Source organism: Peromyscus eremicus, chromosome 19 (assembly GCF_949786415.1).
Source record: "Peromyscus eremicus chromosome 19, PerEre_H2_v1, whole genome shotgun sequence".
Lineage (NCBI taxonomy): Eukaryota > Metazoa > Chordata > Mammalia > Rodentia > Cricetidae > Peromyscus > Peromyscus eremicus.
Genome location: NC_081435.1, coordinates 58335726 through 58352165, shown reverse-complemented (window position 1 = coordinate 58352165; position 16440 = coordinate 58335726). Strand labels below are relative to the sequence as shown.

At 38.8% G+C, this 16440-nt stretch overlaps 1 protein-coding gene across 1 annotated transcript in view; it reads right to left on the bottom strand.

The window, feature by feature from the left end:
- Nucleotides 1-16440, bottom strand: part of Mbd2 (methyl-CpG binding domain protein 2) — a 58241-nt gene that overhangs the window by 20628 nt on the left and 21173 nt on the right. Inside the window, exon 3 of the mRNA XM_059246097.1 lies at nucleotides 9268-9405. Within this exon, the coding sequence (XP_059102080.1) occupies nucleotides 9268-9405 (138 nt within the window). The remainder of the gene's footprint in view (nucleotides 1-9267; nucleotides 9406-16440) is intronic.

Here is a 16440-nt window from a genome sequence, read left to right as displayed (position 1 = left end):
TCTATACTCCTGCATTAGCCTCCTGAGTGCTAGAATTACAGGCATGCACCGCCATGCCTGCCTATCTCTGTCCCTCCATCTTTCACATAAAATACATGCTTAAGTATATATATGTATACTTACTTTTCGAATAAATTCCTTAAAATCATATATAAAAAGTCAGAAGAGCAAGCAAGCTATGAAAGCATGTGCTGGCCTCTCCACCAGAAATCCTGAAGCGAGAGGATTACAAGGCAAAGCCCTTAGAATGCTGAGGAAATTTTTTTTTTCAATCTAGGCTCCCATCAGCAGAAAAAAATGAGTGTGTCCGAATATAATAAAGTCATTTCTAATATGCAAGTTTTCAAAAACTTCATCTCCCATCATATTTTCCTAGCAAGTTTCTAGAGGCTTGATTACAAACTGGAGGAGCATCCAAAGATAAAGATGGAAATGCAGAAACAACTCAGCACCGAGCTCAGCAGAAGAAAGCCCAGGGCTCCAGCTGCACAGCAAATGCCAGGGACTAAGGCAGCTGCAACAGGAGCAAAGACAACTCCAAACAAAGCCAACCAGAAAGAGACAACGCTGCGGACAGGCATGTGGCAGAAGTTCCGAAGACTACAATTACGTAGACAGGGCTGCCTACTACTGTGAAGGTCACAAACAAGAACTACATGCCTTGCCCCACCTCGGAATGTGTTCGGTCCTAAGAAGGTAAACATGACTATGAATTCAACCATTTCCCTACAACTGTGATCCAGCCATGTTGGGAGCACAGCAGCAGAGAGAGGAAACTTCGTCCATCTACCACTGGAGAAGCTCAAACAATAGCACCAAGAACCAACTGTGAAGGTGCAGCCTGTGAAGTGCTTTATTTTTAAACACAGAGGTAACTATAAAGGGAAGGCCAGGAACTAAAAACAAAGGCTCCTGGGAACCGGAATAAGAGACAACAAGCCGCAGTAGCTCTTGATGTGAAACATTTTGGCATTTCTAATTTTTTAATCTATATTTCAGTCATTTAGAGACTTTTGTTAATGTAATCACAGCTTGGAGTTAGGAATTTTGCTCAGTGGTGGGGCACTTACCTGGCAAGTGCAAAGCCCTGAAGTTCACTCCCCAACACTGGGAAGAACAATCTTGGACACCCTCACATAAGTCATCATGTCTTATAAGGGACTGGGAAAATAAACAGTAAGCGGTGAGTGAGGAAGTTATGAATACCTTCATTTTAATTTACATAAAATGTTTCAACTGCAACTCTTGTCTCCATAAAGAAAGGTAAGTTAATATTGCAAAACTGGCTTTTCCTCTTGAGTTTCAACCATCATCTTTTACTATCCAGACCCCCAGTGATTATGAGGGTTATTAATACTCCAATATTCAGCTTTATATTTTGTTATTTATTAAAAATACTGAGCCATCCCTTAGTATTTCCATATTCCTAAAGGTAGCTTTAATCTCTCAGCTCTTTTGAAGACTCCACACAGAAGCAGCTCATCAGTCAACAAATCTTATCAATTCTCTCATGGCTTTATCAGTTATGTTCTACCTTCCTATCACAACTTCCACAATGATCTTGAAGCCCTAAGTCAATCCTTCCACCATGCACATAGCTGGATGAAGAGCTCTGACTAGAATGCTCTCCCCATATTCCTCTACTTTTGTTTTTTTAATTGAACACTCACAAAGTTGGCAACCAAGTTTTCAGTGTTATCTGAGTGTAGGACAAAAGAAGAAAGGCCAGAGAGGTGAAGGAAAAGAAGATCAAGAAGAGCTTTGGGGAGACGGCACAGCAGGTAAAGGCATCTGCCATCAAACCCAAGGGCCCGAGTTCAACCCATGGAACCTTAACTGTGGAAGGAGAGCCTCCTCCTGCAAGCCATCCTCTGACCCCCAAACAATCCCACGGAGCATGTCTCCCCAAATAAAAAGTAAACAGTGGTTTGGGGGCTGGGGATATAGATCAATTGGTAGAACACTTCACTAGCATGCCTGAGACCCTGGGTTCAATCCCAGTAACAAGCATGGGATTCACACCTATCATCATGAGGTGGAGACAAGAGGACCAGAAGTTTAAAGCCATCTGATATCATAAGTCCCAGGCCAGTTTGTCTCAAAAGACAGAGGGGGCATAGATTAAGTCATGTTAAGGTGTTTAAACTGACCCTGAAAACTGAAATGCAGCCTCAGGGTTTGAGCAGAAGACTTTCACATCTTCACGACAGAAGAACTTCTCCTGGCCGGTGTTTTATCTTGACCAAGCTAGAGTCATTTGGGAAGAAGGACTCTCAATTGAGAAAGTGCCTCCATAAGGCTGGGCTATGAGCAAGTCTGTCGAGCATTTTCTTGATTAATGGCTGATGTGGGAAGGTCCAGCTCCCTGTGAGTACTGCCATCCCTGGGCGGATGGTCCTGGGTTCTATAAGAAGTCAAGCTGAGCAAGCCATGAAGAGCAAGCCAGTAAGCAGCACTCCTCCATGGCCTCTCCATCAGCTCCTGCCTCCAGGTTATTGCCTTGACTTCCTTCATGACTGACCGTGATGTGGAAGTGTAAGCTGAAATATACACACCCTTTCCTCCCCAAGTTACTTTTGGTCATGGTGTTTTATCACAGCAAAAACAAAAACAAAAAACAAAAAACCTTGACTGTAGAGGAAATTCTAGTTGGTCTTAATAATAAAAACCCGGAGCCAGATATCTGGCAGCTGGGTGCTTTGTTTCTCTGATCTTTCATGAACTGAAGGAATAAGACAGGAAGCAGAGGCAAGATGGAACAGTAACTATGTAATGTAGGAATAAAGAAGGGAGCACTTCCTGTTGGTTTAGCATCACTCAGAACCACAGCCAACAGTGAGTAATGGCCTGCAACATCTCTACTCCATGTCTCAGGAAGTACTGGTCTCTGTTCTCCATGACATCTTAGTGTGTGGGTTTGTTTGTTGGTTTGTTTTAACTAAGTGGAACAGTAAATGTGGACAGATGTATTTCAGTATTGTTTGTTGTTATTTTGTGGATCTTGATTTTGTTTTTGTTCTTTGAGACTATGTAGCCCTGGCTGTCCTGGAACTCACTATGTAGACCAGACTGGCTTTAAACTCAGAGATCCACCTACCTCTGCCTCTGGGGTGCTAGGATTAAAGGCGTGTGCCACCAAGCCTAGGGGTTCTTTCTCCAAATGCCTAAATTCCTGATTTCCATCTCAGCCCTTCAACTTCCATGCTGATGAGCAGCAGACTTGGTTTTCCACGGGGCGAGTGTGTGTTCCACGCACTGTACTGCAGACTTCTGCTGAAAGCCTCTCTGTAAACATGATCGACTTGTTCAGTTTTGTTGTAAACTGACTCACAAGCAATGAACTTCGGAAAGCTTCCTGGTGTGTGGTGATAAGAGTGATAAAATAAAACTTAAAAAGAATGTTTTTTAAAGGGCGTGTTAGGGTGAGGCGGGACGACTTAGTTAGGCAGTAAGAAGGCTAACTAGATGGTTCGGGGTTGAAGATATAAGAGCAGCAGAACACACTCAGGCTTCTGGCTTTCCAGAAAGAGGTGAACAGTGGTGTTTTTTTGTTTTTTTTTGGTTTTTTTTGGTTTTTCCAAGACAGGGTTTCTCTGTGTAGCTTTGCGCCTTTCCTGGATCTCGCTCAGTAGACCATGCTGGCCTCGAACTCACAGAGATCCGCCTGCCTCTGCCTCCCAGTGCTGGGATTAAAGGCGTGCGCCATCACCGCCCGGCCGAACAGTGGTGTTTTAATGAAACACGGCACAAACAGGAACTAGCTGGTTTGACAGGACAGAGTTTAACAAGTTGACTCAGGTGCTTATGATACTTCCATGTGGACTGAGCCAAACAAGTGAAGCTCAGGAAAAAGATACAGATTTGGGAATCCTTAACATATGAGGTGGAAACCATGGGGGGGGGGGGGAGTTTAATCCATGGAGGTTACTCACATCAAATAGCCTGGGAGCCCAACAATCTAAAACAGTCAGGAGAACCAACCCAAGGGAGGGAATAAAAACAGGCAAATACCAACTAAGACCAACACCCCCTCACCCCAACAGACACACACATATGCACACACGGGGTGGGGGGGATCGGAGATCAGAGGCAGAAATACTAACAGTGCCTAATACTAGAGCAGATCAGGAGGTAATTTAAGAAGAATATTTTATCCTTTTAACTTAACAACCAACTTTATGAGCCTAGTAAGAGCAGTTTGGGTGGCAGAGCAAGAATAAAAGCTTTGCTTTAGAGATACAAAAATTAAGTAACAAGTAAATTGCAAATATACAGACACCATACAAAAGTTTGGCTAAAGAGAAGAAAGAGAATAAATGTTCAAAGGGCATACAAGTAAAGTGAATGTTTTTAGTACATAATTTGAATAGATTTAAATGCTTTGTGGTAGAAGCCAGTTTGACTCAAGAGGCAGATGACTGAGTGAGGTCTCTTAGAATGTCACAGGAATGAGCTTTTGCCACAGGAAGTAAGGTTAAGTTCATCTCGGGGTAATAACAACCAACAATACAGTCAAAATCCTCTCAGAGTTCTCCTTAGAGAAGAAAACACAGATGCCTGTCTATTCAACTTTACAATATTCAAATAAATATAAATTTGAAATGGAACACCTTTATAAAAAAACATGTCACAGAAGACAAAATGAAACCGAGGTGCTTAACTTGCCGGTGGATAGTCTTTTAATTTGTCACAACTCAGTGGAGATCAATTTGATGACATATATTAAATCATAAATTCAGGTTAATTACATTTCTGAGAATTTAGCCCAGGAACCACTGTAACATGTAGGAAGAGACTTAATATGTACAAAAACTCTCTGGATACTACCTTAAACTGGGGAGTAGCTAGGGAAGTCATAAGCAAGTGTCATTGTTAGCACAACATACAGTACAGTTAACTTACAAATTACAGGAACATATCAAATAAAACACAAAAAGGTGTCGAGTGTTACATGAAACTTTTTAAAGCACACAAATGTGTAATCAGCATTATGCTTTTCAAAATAGACTAAAAGACTAAAAGTATTTTAAATGGTTAAAAAATATTTTGATTACATTAGTAAAAATAAACTATGAGTAATTTTTTCTTTGTCTATTCCAACTTTCTTTCTCTTATAGAGAAAATAGACAATAAATAAGGTATTTAAACTTCTAAAGGTCATCATTTAAGGAACCATCAACAACATGAACTACTTTCAGCTTCTATTATTTCTAATTAAAACCCGTATTTCTGGGTTGCTGATACAGTCAGTGGTTGAGTACTTGCCTAGCACATGCAAAGCCCTGAATATGTACCCTGGTGCTGCAAAAGTAAATAAATAAAAGTAAAGATACACACAAACCACACACCTCATTTCTAATGACTACTAATTCTCCAGTCCTCTAGCTTCTCCAAAGCTCACCCCAAATTTCCTAGCCACAGTAGCCTCACTCTTCTTGACCACCCATAGCACCAGTCTACACTATTTATCTACCACTTTGCACCAGATATCTTCCCAGAATTCCTTAGAGTAACATTTCAAACTCATATTCTCTGCCCAAGCAGCCAATTTTCCTGCCCGGAGAAGAGAAAAGGAACATAATACACTTCAGGGGCTCTACACTTGCTGATGTTTCTCAGGCATAAAGCCATCATGATGAGACTGTACCAGAAGTGACTGTTGAGGCTACAAAGGATAAGAGGTGCTAGAATGCCTACAATGCACAGCCACTTTCTGGATTACAACAACTCAACACTGAATCACCTCATAAGCCCTTCACATACAACTTGAAATGCACTTGGTTTTAAAATTTTCGCTTTCAGCTGGCAAGTTTCTCCTAACGTAATTTAAGCAACTCATTCTAAAAAAAAAGGTTGGCTAGCTTCCAGGAGGAATTAAAGGAAAGAAGGACTAGAAAAGCAAAAGACAAAATAGATCAAGCAGGATATTCAAGCATACATCTTTATTTGCTTCAAATATTAACTCCTACAGAAAAACATGACTATTCTTTGAGAAAAACAATCAATGTTCAGAGACCATCAATAACACTGAAGGTGCATCAGCCCTGTTAATTTCACAATTTCAAAAGGAAATAAAAACTCAAAAATGAAACTTCTTCAATTTAAAGATAAAAGAAACACACAAAGACAAGAGAACATCAAAGATAAGAGTATTAAAGAAAAAAAGACTCAAAACAGTGAGTTATCCACCTATTCAAAGAAGTTAACTAGAAAAGATATCCTTAATGAAGTCACAATTCAGTTAGATTTTTTAAAAACTTGACTGAGTCTTATAGATCTAGCTACAGAAGGCACTGTAATGACCCCAGCAGGAGTCACCACCTCACATAAGCCTTCTCTCCAGCTTCTCCATCTAATGAAACGACAAACACACATTACTACATCTAAAAATGACCCGTTACTGACCCTGTTAGAACCAGGGTCAATACATTCCATTCCTACTTTACCATCTTAACTTATGCACAGGTAACTACTGTGTTTTGTATTAAATTCTGTTTTAAAGCATTCTTTAAAAATGCTAGTTTGCACATTTGAAGATAAAGCATTTTAAAGAGTCATCCACATAAATTCATAGTTTATACTTTACAGAATTCATATTGGACAGTCATATAATGACCTTGGCATAAAATGCTTGTTCTATAAAGAAGGACTGCTAGTTTTTCTTCTTCTCATCTATCACTTCAAACCTACTGAAAGTGAAGTCTAAATTAAAATATAGAAACTTTATTCTAATTCTAGGCCTAAAATTTAATGCTCATACCACTAACTTAAATACCTTAATAGAAGAGAATGATATATTTAAAGTATAAAAATATCTGTCACCTATGGAAACCTCAGAAATATAAATCTCTTTGCCTCATTCATTCACTGTCTAATAAAAATAACTTTGCCAAATTGAGTAATGGGTAATTTATACTGCTGACCTATTTTACTGGATCTAAAGGATGAGTAGCAAAATTAGAATTATTTTTGTCTTCATATATTTCTGTCAACCATCTACCCAACAATGGTTGAGTAGTCATTTGATATAAGTGTGTGTGTGTGTGTGTGTGTGTGTGTGTGAGTGATCATTTTATTTAACCAATCTGTATCTAAACTAGAGTTTTTGAGATGACACAATTATAAAAAGACCTCTTTATCAGCTTTGTATTGATGACACAGCTCTCAAATGTCACTTCAGCTCTTAGGTTGAGATAATGAAGAAGGAAAGACAACTGTCTCAGTGCAATCCAAAAATCCTAACGATACTGTCAGGTTACATGAAAACAGGACAAACAGCCATGTCTGCCGAAGTAACCTGCTGAATAATTACAACACCACCCGCCTCCACTAGCTGAAAGGAAGAACAGGCCTTCAAAAGATTGTGTTGGAGTGAAGATGCTAAACTCTTTGACACAGACAGGGGAGAAGGGACAGACACTTCTCATTTGAGAGTCATTACATAAACCGTAATAAAGGAAAGAAAACTCAAAATGTTCAACAAAGCAAAGAATGAGAGGTACCATTCTGTTCATTTCAGCTTTAAAACTTTAGGTTACTGATCTCTAGGGACAGCTACACACCCCGCACAATACAGTTACCACAGCTTTTACAATCTGTGACTTGGTGCAGGTCCAGTAAATACTAAAATTACTGTTAAAATGACCAGAATTTGTCAACTGATCTTTAAATAAAGCACACAGGTTTACAGTGTGTGAAAGGATAAAATCTATTAATACCTATTCTCAATAGGACAACTCCAATTTCCAATGTAAATGGTATCATTAGAGGTTATACTCTACCTTTGTCTTTTGGGATTTGGGAAGCATTTTACTCAGTTACCAACATTCGAAATTTTCAAATAATAAAAACTTTTGTAAGGAAACAATATTTAAGTCATCAAAAAGCCAAAGGACAGATATTCAAGACTACATAGCTTATCTGCTAAAGAATACAACCAGAAAACAGCTTGATAAAGACAGAGTTCAAGATGGCAGAATCCCTTCTATGTTGAACTGAACCACCAGCAGTTCTGTTCTTATCCTGCACAGGGTAGTAAAACAGAGGGGAAAGCCTCACACCGAAAGCTGAATGGCCCACAGAAACCTATGTGTTGACAAGAACCTAACGGCACATGCAGGTACGCATCTTTTATACTTGATGTGATACACTTACATGGCCCCTGTTGAATCTCTTGGGGACCAACAGTAAAGCAAGTTTAGAACTTCAAATCTTGAGACATCTATAGCAAGATGCTGATCCAATGTGGCTCCAAACATCTTCTGTTTTCCTTGCTCACCTGAAGAGGAAAAAACACTACAGAGGATGTGGGAACTGAATTTCTTTCTGTAGTTTCTTTTAGAGCAATTGTCTGAGAGATTTGGTGCAGTCCTTTGTGAAGTTTGGAGATGAAACACTTGAAGAACAAGTGAAAAACATTCAAATGAAAAGATAGAATGGAAAATATTTAAGCAAAAGATATTCATTGTAGGCCAATCAGTGTTTCTAACCCGTCAAGTGGGAGGCAAAGAGAAAAGAGAGAAAATGCAGTGTTTCTCCTCCACCTCCTCACCACATTCATGACCGAAACTCATGGAGCACCTAACTTCTGACCACATGAGGGAGGGAGTTGGTAGAACAACCTGGAAGGCTGAGCATTTGGTACAGTCTCCATCCCTGGATGTGTGACCTGGTTAAGCAGCAGGGAGGCCTTTCAGATAATACCTTTTTCTATGAAAACTTTCTGGTGGATATAAGTTGAAGAAATAATGAAAGAGAAAAATGTATTGAACTTAGACAAAAACAGAACTCACAGTGATGTACTCATACTGGCAAATCGTATCTAATTCTGTTTTTCAAAAGGTTTGGGATAGATTCCTTGAAATTAGAAATCAGAAACAAAGGGGGAAAGAAGCAATTTCCAAATAATAGAAAATGTTTTCAAACCAAACACAACACAAGCTGCATGATTCATCTTTCTAGGAAATACTATCCCTAGAAAAATAATCTTTAAAAAAAAAACTAAGATTAGTACAACCAAGACTGGGGAATATTATAACACAGAAAGCATAATACTGTTGCCAATAATATTAGTTAGATTCACTTTAATTAACTTCTAAAGTATTTTTATTATGTCTTATATTATTTTGGTTATTCTCTATAGGAGCTCTGGACATAAAACTTTTTTCAAATGCATTCCAATTTAACCAGAATTTACTTGAATTCTGCCTGGTAAAAAATACCAGAATTTTCTGGAAAATGTGACTGAAGGACAAATTAGCCCCTTACCTGACGTGGTTGTTCGTTCATCCGTTGTGGGTCTGACTTCACTTTATTGTTGGGGTGGTTTGTGACTTTGGTGACTGGTTGCTTGAAAATTGATGCAGTTTGTCTAATTGGCAATGTCGTGTTTAAGTCTGGTTTACCCTGTAAATAGAAATGTATTTTCATTAATATTATATGTAAACAAAATTGGATCAATACCTTTTTAAACTCAAAATCCATAACTTCAAATAAGATTATTCCAACTCTTGGTCCATGTCAGCACTTTAAATATTCTAAAGGTACATTTAAAAAACATTTATTTGTATGCCTGAGGGTATGTACATGTACCACGTGGACACAAGAGCATGCAGATCTCAGAAGCAGCACTGGGATGCCATGGAATTGGAGTTACAAATAGCTGTGAGCCACTGTGTGATGCTGAGAATTGAACTCGGGTCCTCTGCAAGAGCAATATGGGTTCTGAACTGCTGATCCATCTCTCCAGTCCCTCTAAAAGTGCATTTTAAGCACTTTATTATGTGTTATTTATTATGTGGGTTTTTTCATAATTAAGGTATACTGTGGGATGGTCTGTATGTCAAGTGTGTTGCTGATTGGTCAGTAAATAAATCACTGATTGACCATTGGCTAGGCAGGAAGTATAGGCGGGACAAGGAGAAGAATTCTGGGAAGTGGAAGGCTGAGAGAGAGAGACACTGCCAGCCGCCATCAGGACAAGGAAGATGTAAAGTACCGGTAAGCCACAAGCCACGTGGCAAGGTATAGATTTATAGAAATGGATTAATTTAAGCTGTAAGAACAGTTAGCAAGAAACCTGCCACGGCCATACAGTTTGTAACCAATATAAGTCTGTGTTTACTTGGTCGGGTCTGAGCGGCTGTGGGTCTGGCAGGTGAGAGAGATTTGTCCTGACTGTGGGCCAGGCAGGAAAACTCTAGCTACAAAGGTATACTTTTAATTCTTTGTATGGTATTAATTATCTAATTAACAGAATACTAAGGACATACTAAGGACGTTCAAATAAATATATCTGTGAAGGAATAAAAACTTTAAGATAGCAATCAGAATAACAGTTGTTTCTACATTCTAAGACTAGGGACAAATATTAGCATTAAATGTATAAGCGTTAAAACTTGGTTTGATTGACTAGCAGTGAGACAAGACCTAACATAAAATCACATTAAATTACTGATTCCAGTAAACAGAATTCATTTTAGAAAATGTCAATAAAATAAGGAGATATGCCTAAATTAAAACATCGAAATTTGAGCACCACTGATAAAAATGGAAAATTTCACACATGATCTCATATAACAGAGTGCAAACAAAGGTTCCCGAAATAGTGGATAAACTCACTTTCTGTACACATATAAGGTGTATGTATATGAAAACCAATAAACTGCATGTACCAACTTGGGTCTGACCATCAAGTGAGGCCTACCCACTTACATATGGGGAAATATCTCAAAATCTGAAAATAACACTTCTGATGGCAAGTATTTTGTATAAGGAATAATCATCCTGTATTCCTGTTCTATTTGCTGAGAGTATCTCACTATATCTATCCCAGGCTTGACTAGAAACTGATTCTGCAGCTCAGGCTGCCTGTGACAAGCATGCACTCAGTCTGACAGGCATTCCTTATTTCTGTTATGTGTCACATTTCATGCTTTGGGGAAGATTTAAAATCAAAGCTTTGAAAAGCCATATGACATGTTATTCAAATTTGAATCATCCGGTAAATAAAATGTCAGACATGTTTTAGTGAGGTCAAACTGTAAAGCAGAACTGTTGTTAACTTCATTTGCAATACCCAATGGAATGATAACAAAAAGAACAGGACAAAAATCATTGTTATTTTGATTCTGACAAAACATGTAAAAAGTCATATGCTGAGAACACTCTATGCCTGACATTTCTATTAGAGGTCTTTTGTCTTTACCACTGTCTCCATACAGAACTGTAATGTCAAGTTCCATACTACCAAAAAGTGGGTCTCAAATCTGAGTACACATCTGAATCACCCAAGCTGTTAGAAGAGAATGACAGCCTCATCCCCAGAGCTTCTGATCCAGTAGGCCTGAAGTGGAGCCAGGGAATTTGCATCAGTATAAGGTCTCCAACGGTGAAGGATGCTGATGCCCACATTTGGAGAAGATTGCTCTCAACAGAGATTATTGATTGGTGGCAGGTAGTTCAAGTCTAACTGTACCTGTGTGCTGTCAGTTTTTAGGGGCCTTTAGTAGATTAAGTGTAGAGTCCATATATAAAATCCATTCTTCTAGCTTCTCTCAAACCTTGAAAGATGGAGAAATGGTCGACTGACCCTGGTTGAGTAGCAAGTACAACTAATTAGTCACAGCTGCCCACTAGAGGGACAAGGTGTCCTCTGGCATTCCTGGACAATTCACATTTGCATTAACTGTATGGGCCATATAGGTATGGAGTCTGTGGCCACTGCTTATAAAATATCAGCAAGCCTACCAAGTAAGCATCGCCTGGCAGCTATGACAACAACTTCAGTAATATCTGAATCCATTAAATATCCCTTTTCCCCATCTCCTTTGCCCACCACCAACATTCCTCTTCTGTATGTACTGTGCATTCTTGCAATTATTTTATCCTAATTTTCTCTCAATGGATGTGCTTATCCTCAAGAGATACATTTACCTCAAATGACTCTCACAATACTAGTTTCTGGCACTTAGATTTATCTTAATAATCCATCACTGTGCAAATTCAAGGGACAGGGTGCAAAATAACCACTCAAGGACACCAACTTTACAAACTATGCAGTTTGAGAAAGCAAGATGGCTCAGTGGATAAAGTCTTGTAGTCAAGACTTGACGTTTGAGTTCAATTCCTGGAAGCCCCATGATGGAAGGAACGAATTTAATCCCCAAAACTGTCCTCTGATTCCCACACGTGCCATGGAATAGTAATGGCCACACACATACGCATGAGCACATGTGCATACATATACAGAATAATTTTTAAAAGAGGCTCAAGTGAGTGCTTCTGTGTGTATACATGTGCTTGTCTGTGCACATACACGAGTATGCAGGCACATATGTGCTTATGCACAGAGGCCAGAGGTTGATGTCAAGCATCTTCCTCTCTTCACCTTACTTTAATAGTCAAGGTGTCTCACTGAACCTGACGCTTACCAATTTGGCTAGACCAACTGGCCAGAGAGAACCAGGGGTCCTCCTGTCTGCCTCCCGAGCACTGGGATTACAAGCGGAGGACAGGCTTGGTGCTTTCTCATGGGTACTAGGAGTGTGCATTTGTTAAAACTCCTGCGGCAATTCTGGGATGCATACAGGCATCAAGCATTTCTGGCTTACAACATTTAGAACATTTGAGGCCCTAAACAACAAAGTCATCCAGCCTAACGTCAATATTCAGTGATCAAGAATCCTAACCTAATTTTTTTTTTCTTTTTTTTGGTTTTTTGAGACAGGGTTTCTCTGTGTAGCTTTGTGCCTTTCCTGGAACTCACTTGGTAGCCCAGGCTGACCTCGAACTCAGAGAGATCTGCCTGGCTCTGTCTCCCAAGTGCTGGGATTAAAGGTGTGCGCCACCACCGCCTGGCAACCTAATTCTTAAGGAAGACAACTGCTGTCATTAAGATTATCAAATAATTATGTCACTAAACAGTATCTTGTTTAGTTAACATTTACATTCTTTAATAAGGAAGAGTATGCTTTGCTGGTACTAGAACAAATATGGCATCAGAAGTAATTACTATTGTTTGTATATACAAGCATATCTAAGTCTGAGACTCACACTAGAAAGGATGAAGCAAGGACTACACTTCACTATTACAAACTATGAATCTTAAATCCACAAAGACTGGAAGTATTGAATATTTGTAATTACTAGTGTTGAAAATGCTAAGGTTGACAGGGTAGTGGTAATACATGCCTTTAATCCCAGCACTCAGGAGGCAGGGGCACATAGATCTCTGAGTTTGAGGCCAGCCTGGTCTACAGAGTGAGTTCCAGGACAGCCAGTACTACACAGAGAAACCCTGTCTCAAAAGAACAAAACACACACACACATACACACACACATACACACACACACACACACAACAACAACAACAAAAAACTGCTAAGGTTGATGTTTCTATATATTTATGTTCTTGGATCAATAAAGAAAAATTAGAAGAGCTTGCTAAAATATTCAGGATACATTGTTAGGTTCCCCTGTCTAATGAGATGGTTCACTCCCTTCCGTCTTAAAGAACCCTAGCCTAATTCTTACGAAGACAACTGCACAGAGTAAGAGATGTTAAAGAATGTACCTCATCATTCTTCTCTTGATTTCACTCAAAGCATTTTTGAACACTTTTTCTTTTCCTTTTAACTGGTTAACAAATTTGACAAGTAATTTTGTATTCTAAAACATTCTCTTGGGCAATCTGCAAAGAAGACTGACCAGCTTTCCAGAAACTCACAGAACCAGTAAACTATATTACCACCCTCCCCTAAGGACTGCTAGAGTCACTTAATTCATGGCCACCTGTTACCTGAGTTGTCCTAAACCACTGACACTCTGCCATAAGCTTGGGCGTTAAAAACAATCACCTTGGCATGAAGCACAATTATAGCTGTTCACAAAATCAAAATTGTCTCTTTAAATATAAAAAAGTGAAGCTCCTTTATACAAACTAAATCAGCAAATTCACTGCAATATTGTAAACAGCCCAGCTCACGAACTTTAAAATTCTAAAAATATGTCCCATTTAAATCTACAAGAGAAATAACTGTGGTATTCAATAACATAATTAGTAAGCAGGTTTCTTTTTTGTTTTACTTTCAATGACCTTCCACAAAAGCCTGTAATGTAAGACTTAAGAACCACACAGTAAAGGTGACTGGGGAGGGGATGGAACAATGGGGTCTCAATCCATGGAACACTTGAGTGACCCACATGGGTTATAGAACATGAGTGGCAAAGAACATTTCATAAACCAGTATCTGCCAGGTGTTTGCATCCCTACCCATCAGAACTTCGAAGTTATATGCAGCTCACTACACCATGAAGCTGACATTAGTTTGCATTTTACCTAATATCGATAATTACAGATGCAACTGTCAGTTGTCCTTAGTTACACTGTAACAAACCGATACAATGCTATCAACCCTTTATACATGAGCAAACACTTCAGCAGCCTACATTTTATATATTCCTTCTGAATCAAGAGTTCCACTTCCAAAGTTATCTCCAATTTCAGACTTGAAAATCTTTATTAATATTTTATCAATATTATCAATATTAATAAACAATCAGTATTTTATCCATACTGATAGTGACTTTTTTCCACTTTCTGTTATTATATAAAGCTCTCAATGATGTTAAAAAAAAAAACCTGTTTTACCAAAGATGGTATATTACAATTTTAACACAATTACAAAACATAAATGGTAACTTCAGATATGAAACACAGTTCAAAAGAAAGGGGTGGGGTCATCTGTTCCTCTTGTTTTTAAAATGGAGTTCTGCTATATTGCCTAGGCTGGCCTCCCAATTCCTGCCTCACCCCCCCCCCAAATGCCTGACTGAAGAATTATAAAATAGCTTCATGTTCTTAGATAAGTATTACCAATTGCATCAGTTCTGTTCTTACTCTTATTTTAATAAATGAGGTGGCACTGAAAAGTCCTAGTCACATAAATGGGCAGAATGAGTTCATCTTATGTGACTCAGACCTTGAATTGCTTTGAAGAGTTTGTTAAAATATCACAGTGAGCCATCAAAAAAAAAAAAAAGAAAGAAAAAAACTGTAATAATCGGTAGATACATGAAGTTCCCTACATTTTGTTAAAAGCACAGAATTTTATCTGTGGAAGAAGTAATCAAGTGATTCATTTCTCAACCCAGTATTTCCAACCGCCCCTCTATTGAAAACACACCACTTAGTACCGCAAACAAGGGAGAAGTATGCTTGTCTCTAGAGGAAAGGCTGGTGAGAAAGGAGAATGTGGAGAAAACACATCACGGTATCTTTATAGATCTGCTGAAGCATACACAGTGTGTAGAACTTCAAAGAAATGCTGAAATGGTTCCTTTCAAATCATCAGTGTACAGTGTGGATGTGACTCAGCAGGAAAGTGCTTACATAGCATGAATAAAGCCCTGGGTTTGACATCCAACACCGTATGTCTTAAACAGATATCCATGTAAAATTTACATATCACATAGAACAGTGACTTAAACTCGATCACCTTCTTTGGCTAGATTTATTATCATCAAAAATCTATTTTTACTTTGTGTGTGCAAGTGTGTTTACCTGCATATACGTATGTGCAGCACGTGGGTGTAGTGTCTGCAGAGACCTAAATAGAGTTATCAGGTTTCCTGGAACCACAGTTACAAGCAACTCTGAGCCACCTTGTAGGTGCTGGGAACTGAACCCTGGTCTTCTGCAAGAGCAGGAGGTTCTCTTAAACCTTGTCAGTCAGGTTTTGAGAAGAGCTATATGAAAGATAGTTCAACACTGTACAGATTCTATAACTAAAGCATAGAGGTTTTACTTTCCAATAGTTAATTTTTCACTTTTAAAAATTCACCTTGTCATAGGGTGAAAATTTTTGCTCTACTTACCCAGTGTTCATATACAGCTGACATTGTAAAGTGTCATTCACACACCATTTTAAATCTGCAGCCTTTAATACACATGTTCCAGAGAGATATTTATATCCCAATTGGGAAGCACTGAAAAACAGACTGTGTGCCTATGGAGTAGGTACTAACCAGAAGCTGAAAATGTCATTTTTAAAAAAGTCCCTGCCTTAGAGCTTACATTCTTACATTCTGGAAGACAGGGAGATAAGGACAATCACTAAAATCATTTGTAATTGTCTTGGCAAAAAAAAAATGAATAAATAGCAGCTTTTTTGCATTAAGATACTTGCCATGCTATCAAAATTTATAAATGTAACCAACCTTCTAAGTTTTTCCAGGACAGCTATATCTTGGGTGTGCCTGAGTGAAATCAAGATTATCCTCAAGTAGCAATTTCCACAAAATCAAACACCAACAACGCAAACTGTCTAGCACCCCATCACAGCTTATTAAGAGTAGACAGAGGGTCTGTAAAGATGGCTCTGTGGCTAAGCACACGTCACTTTTGCAGAACCCAGGGTCAGTTGCCACCATCCACCCAGT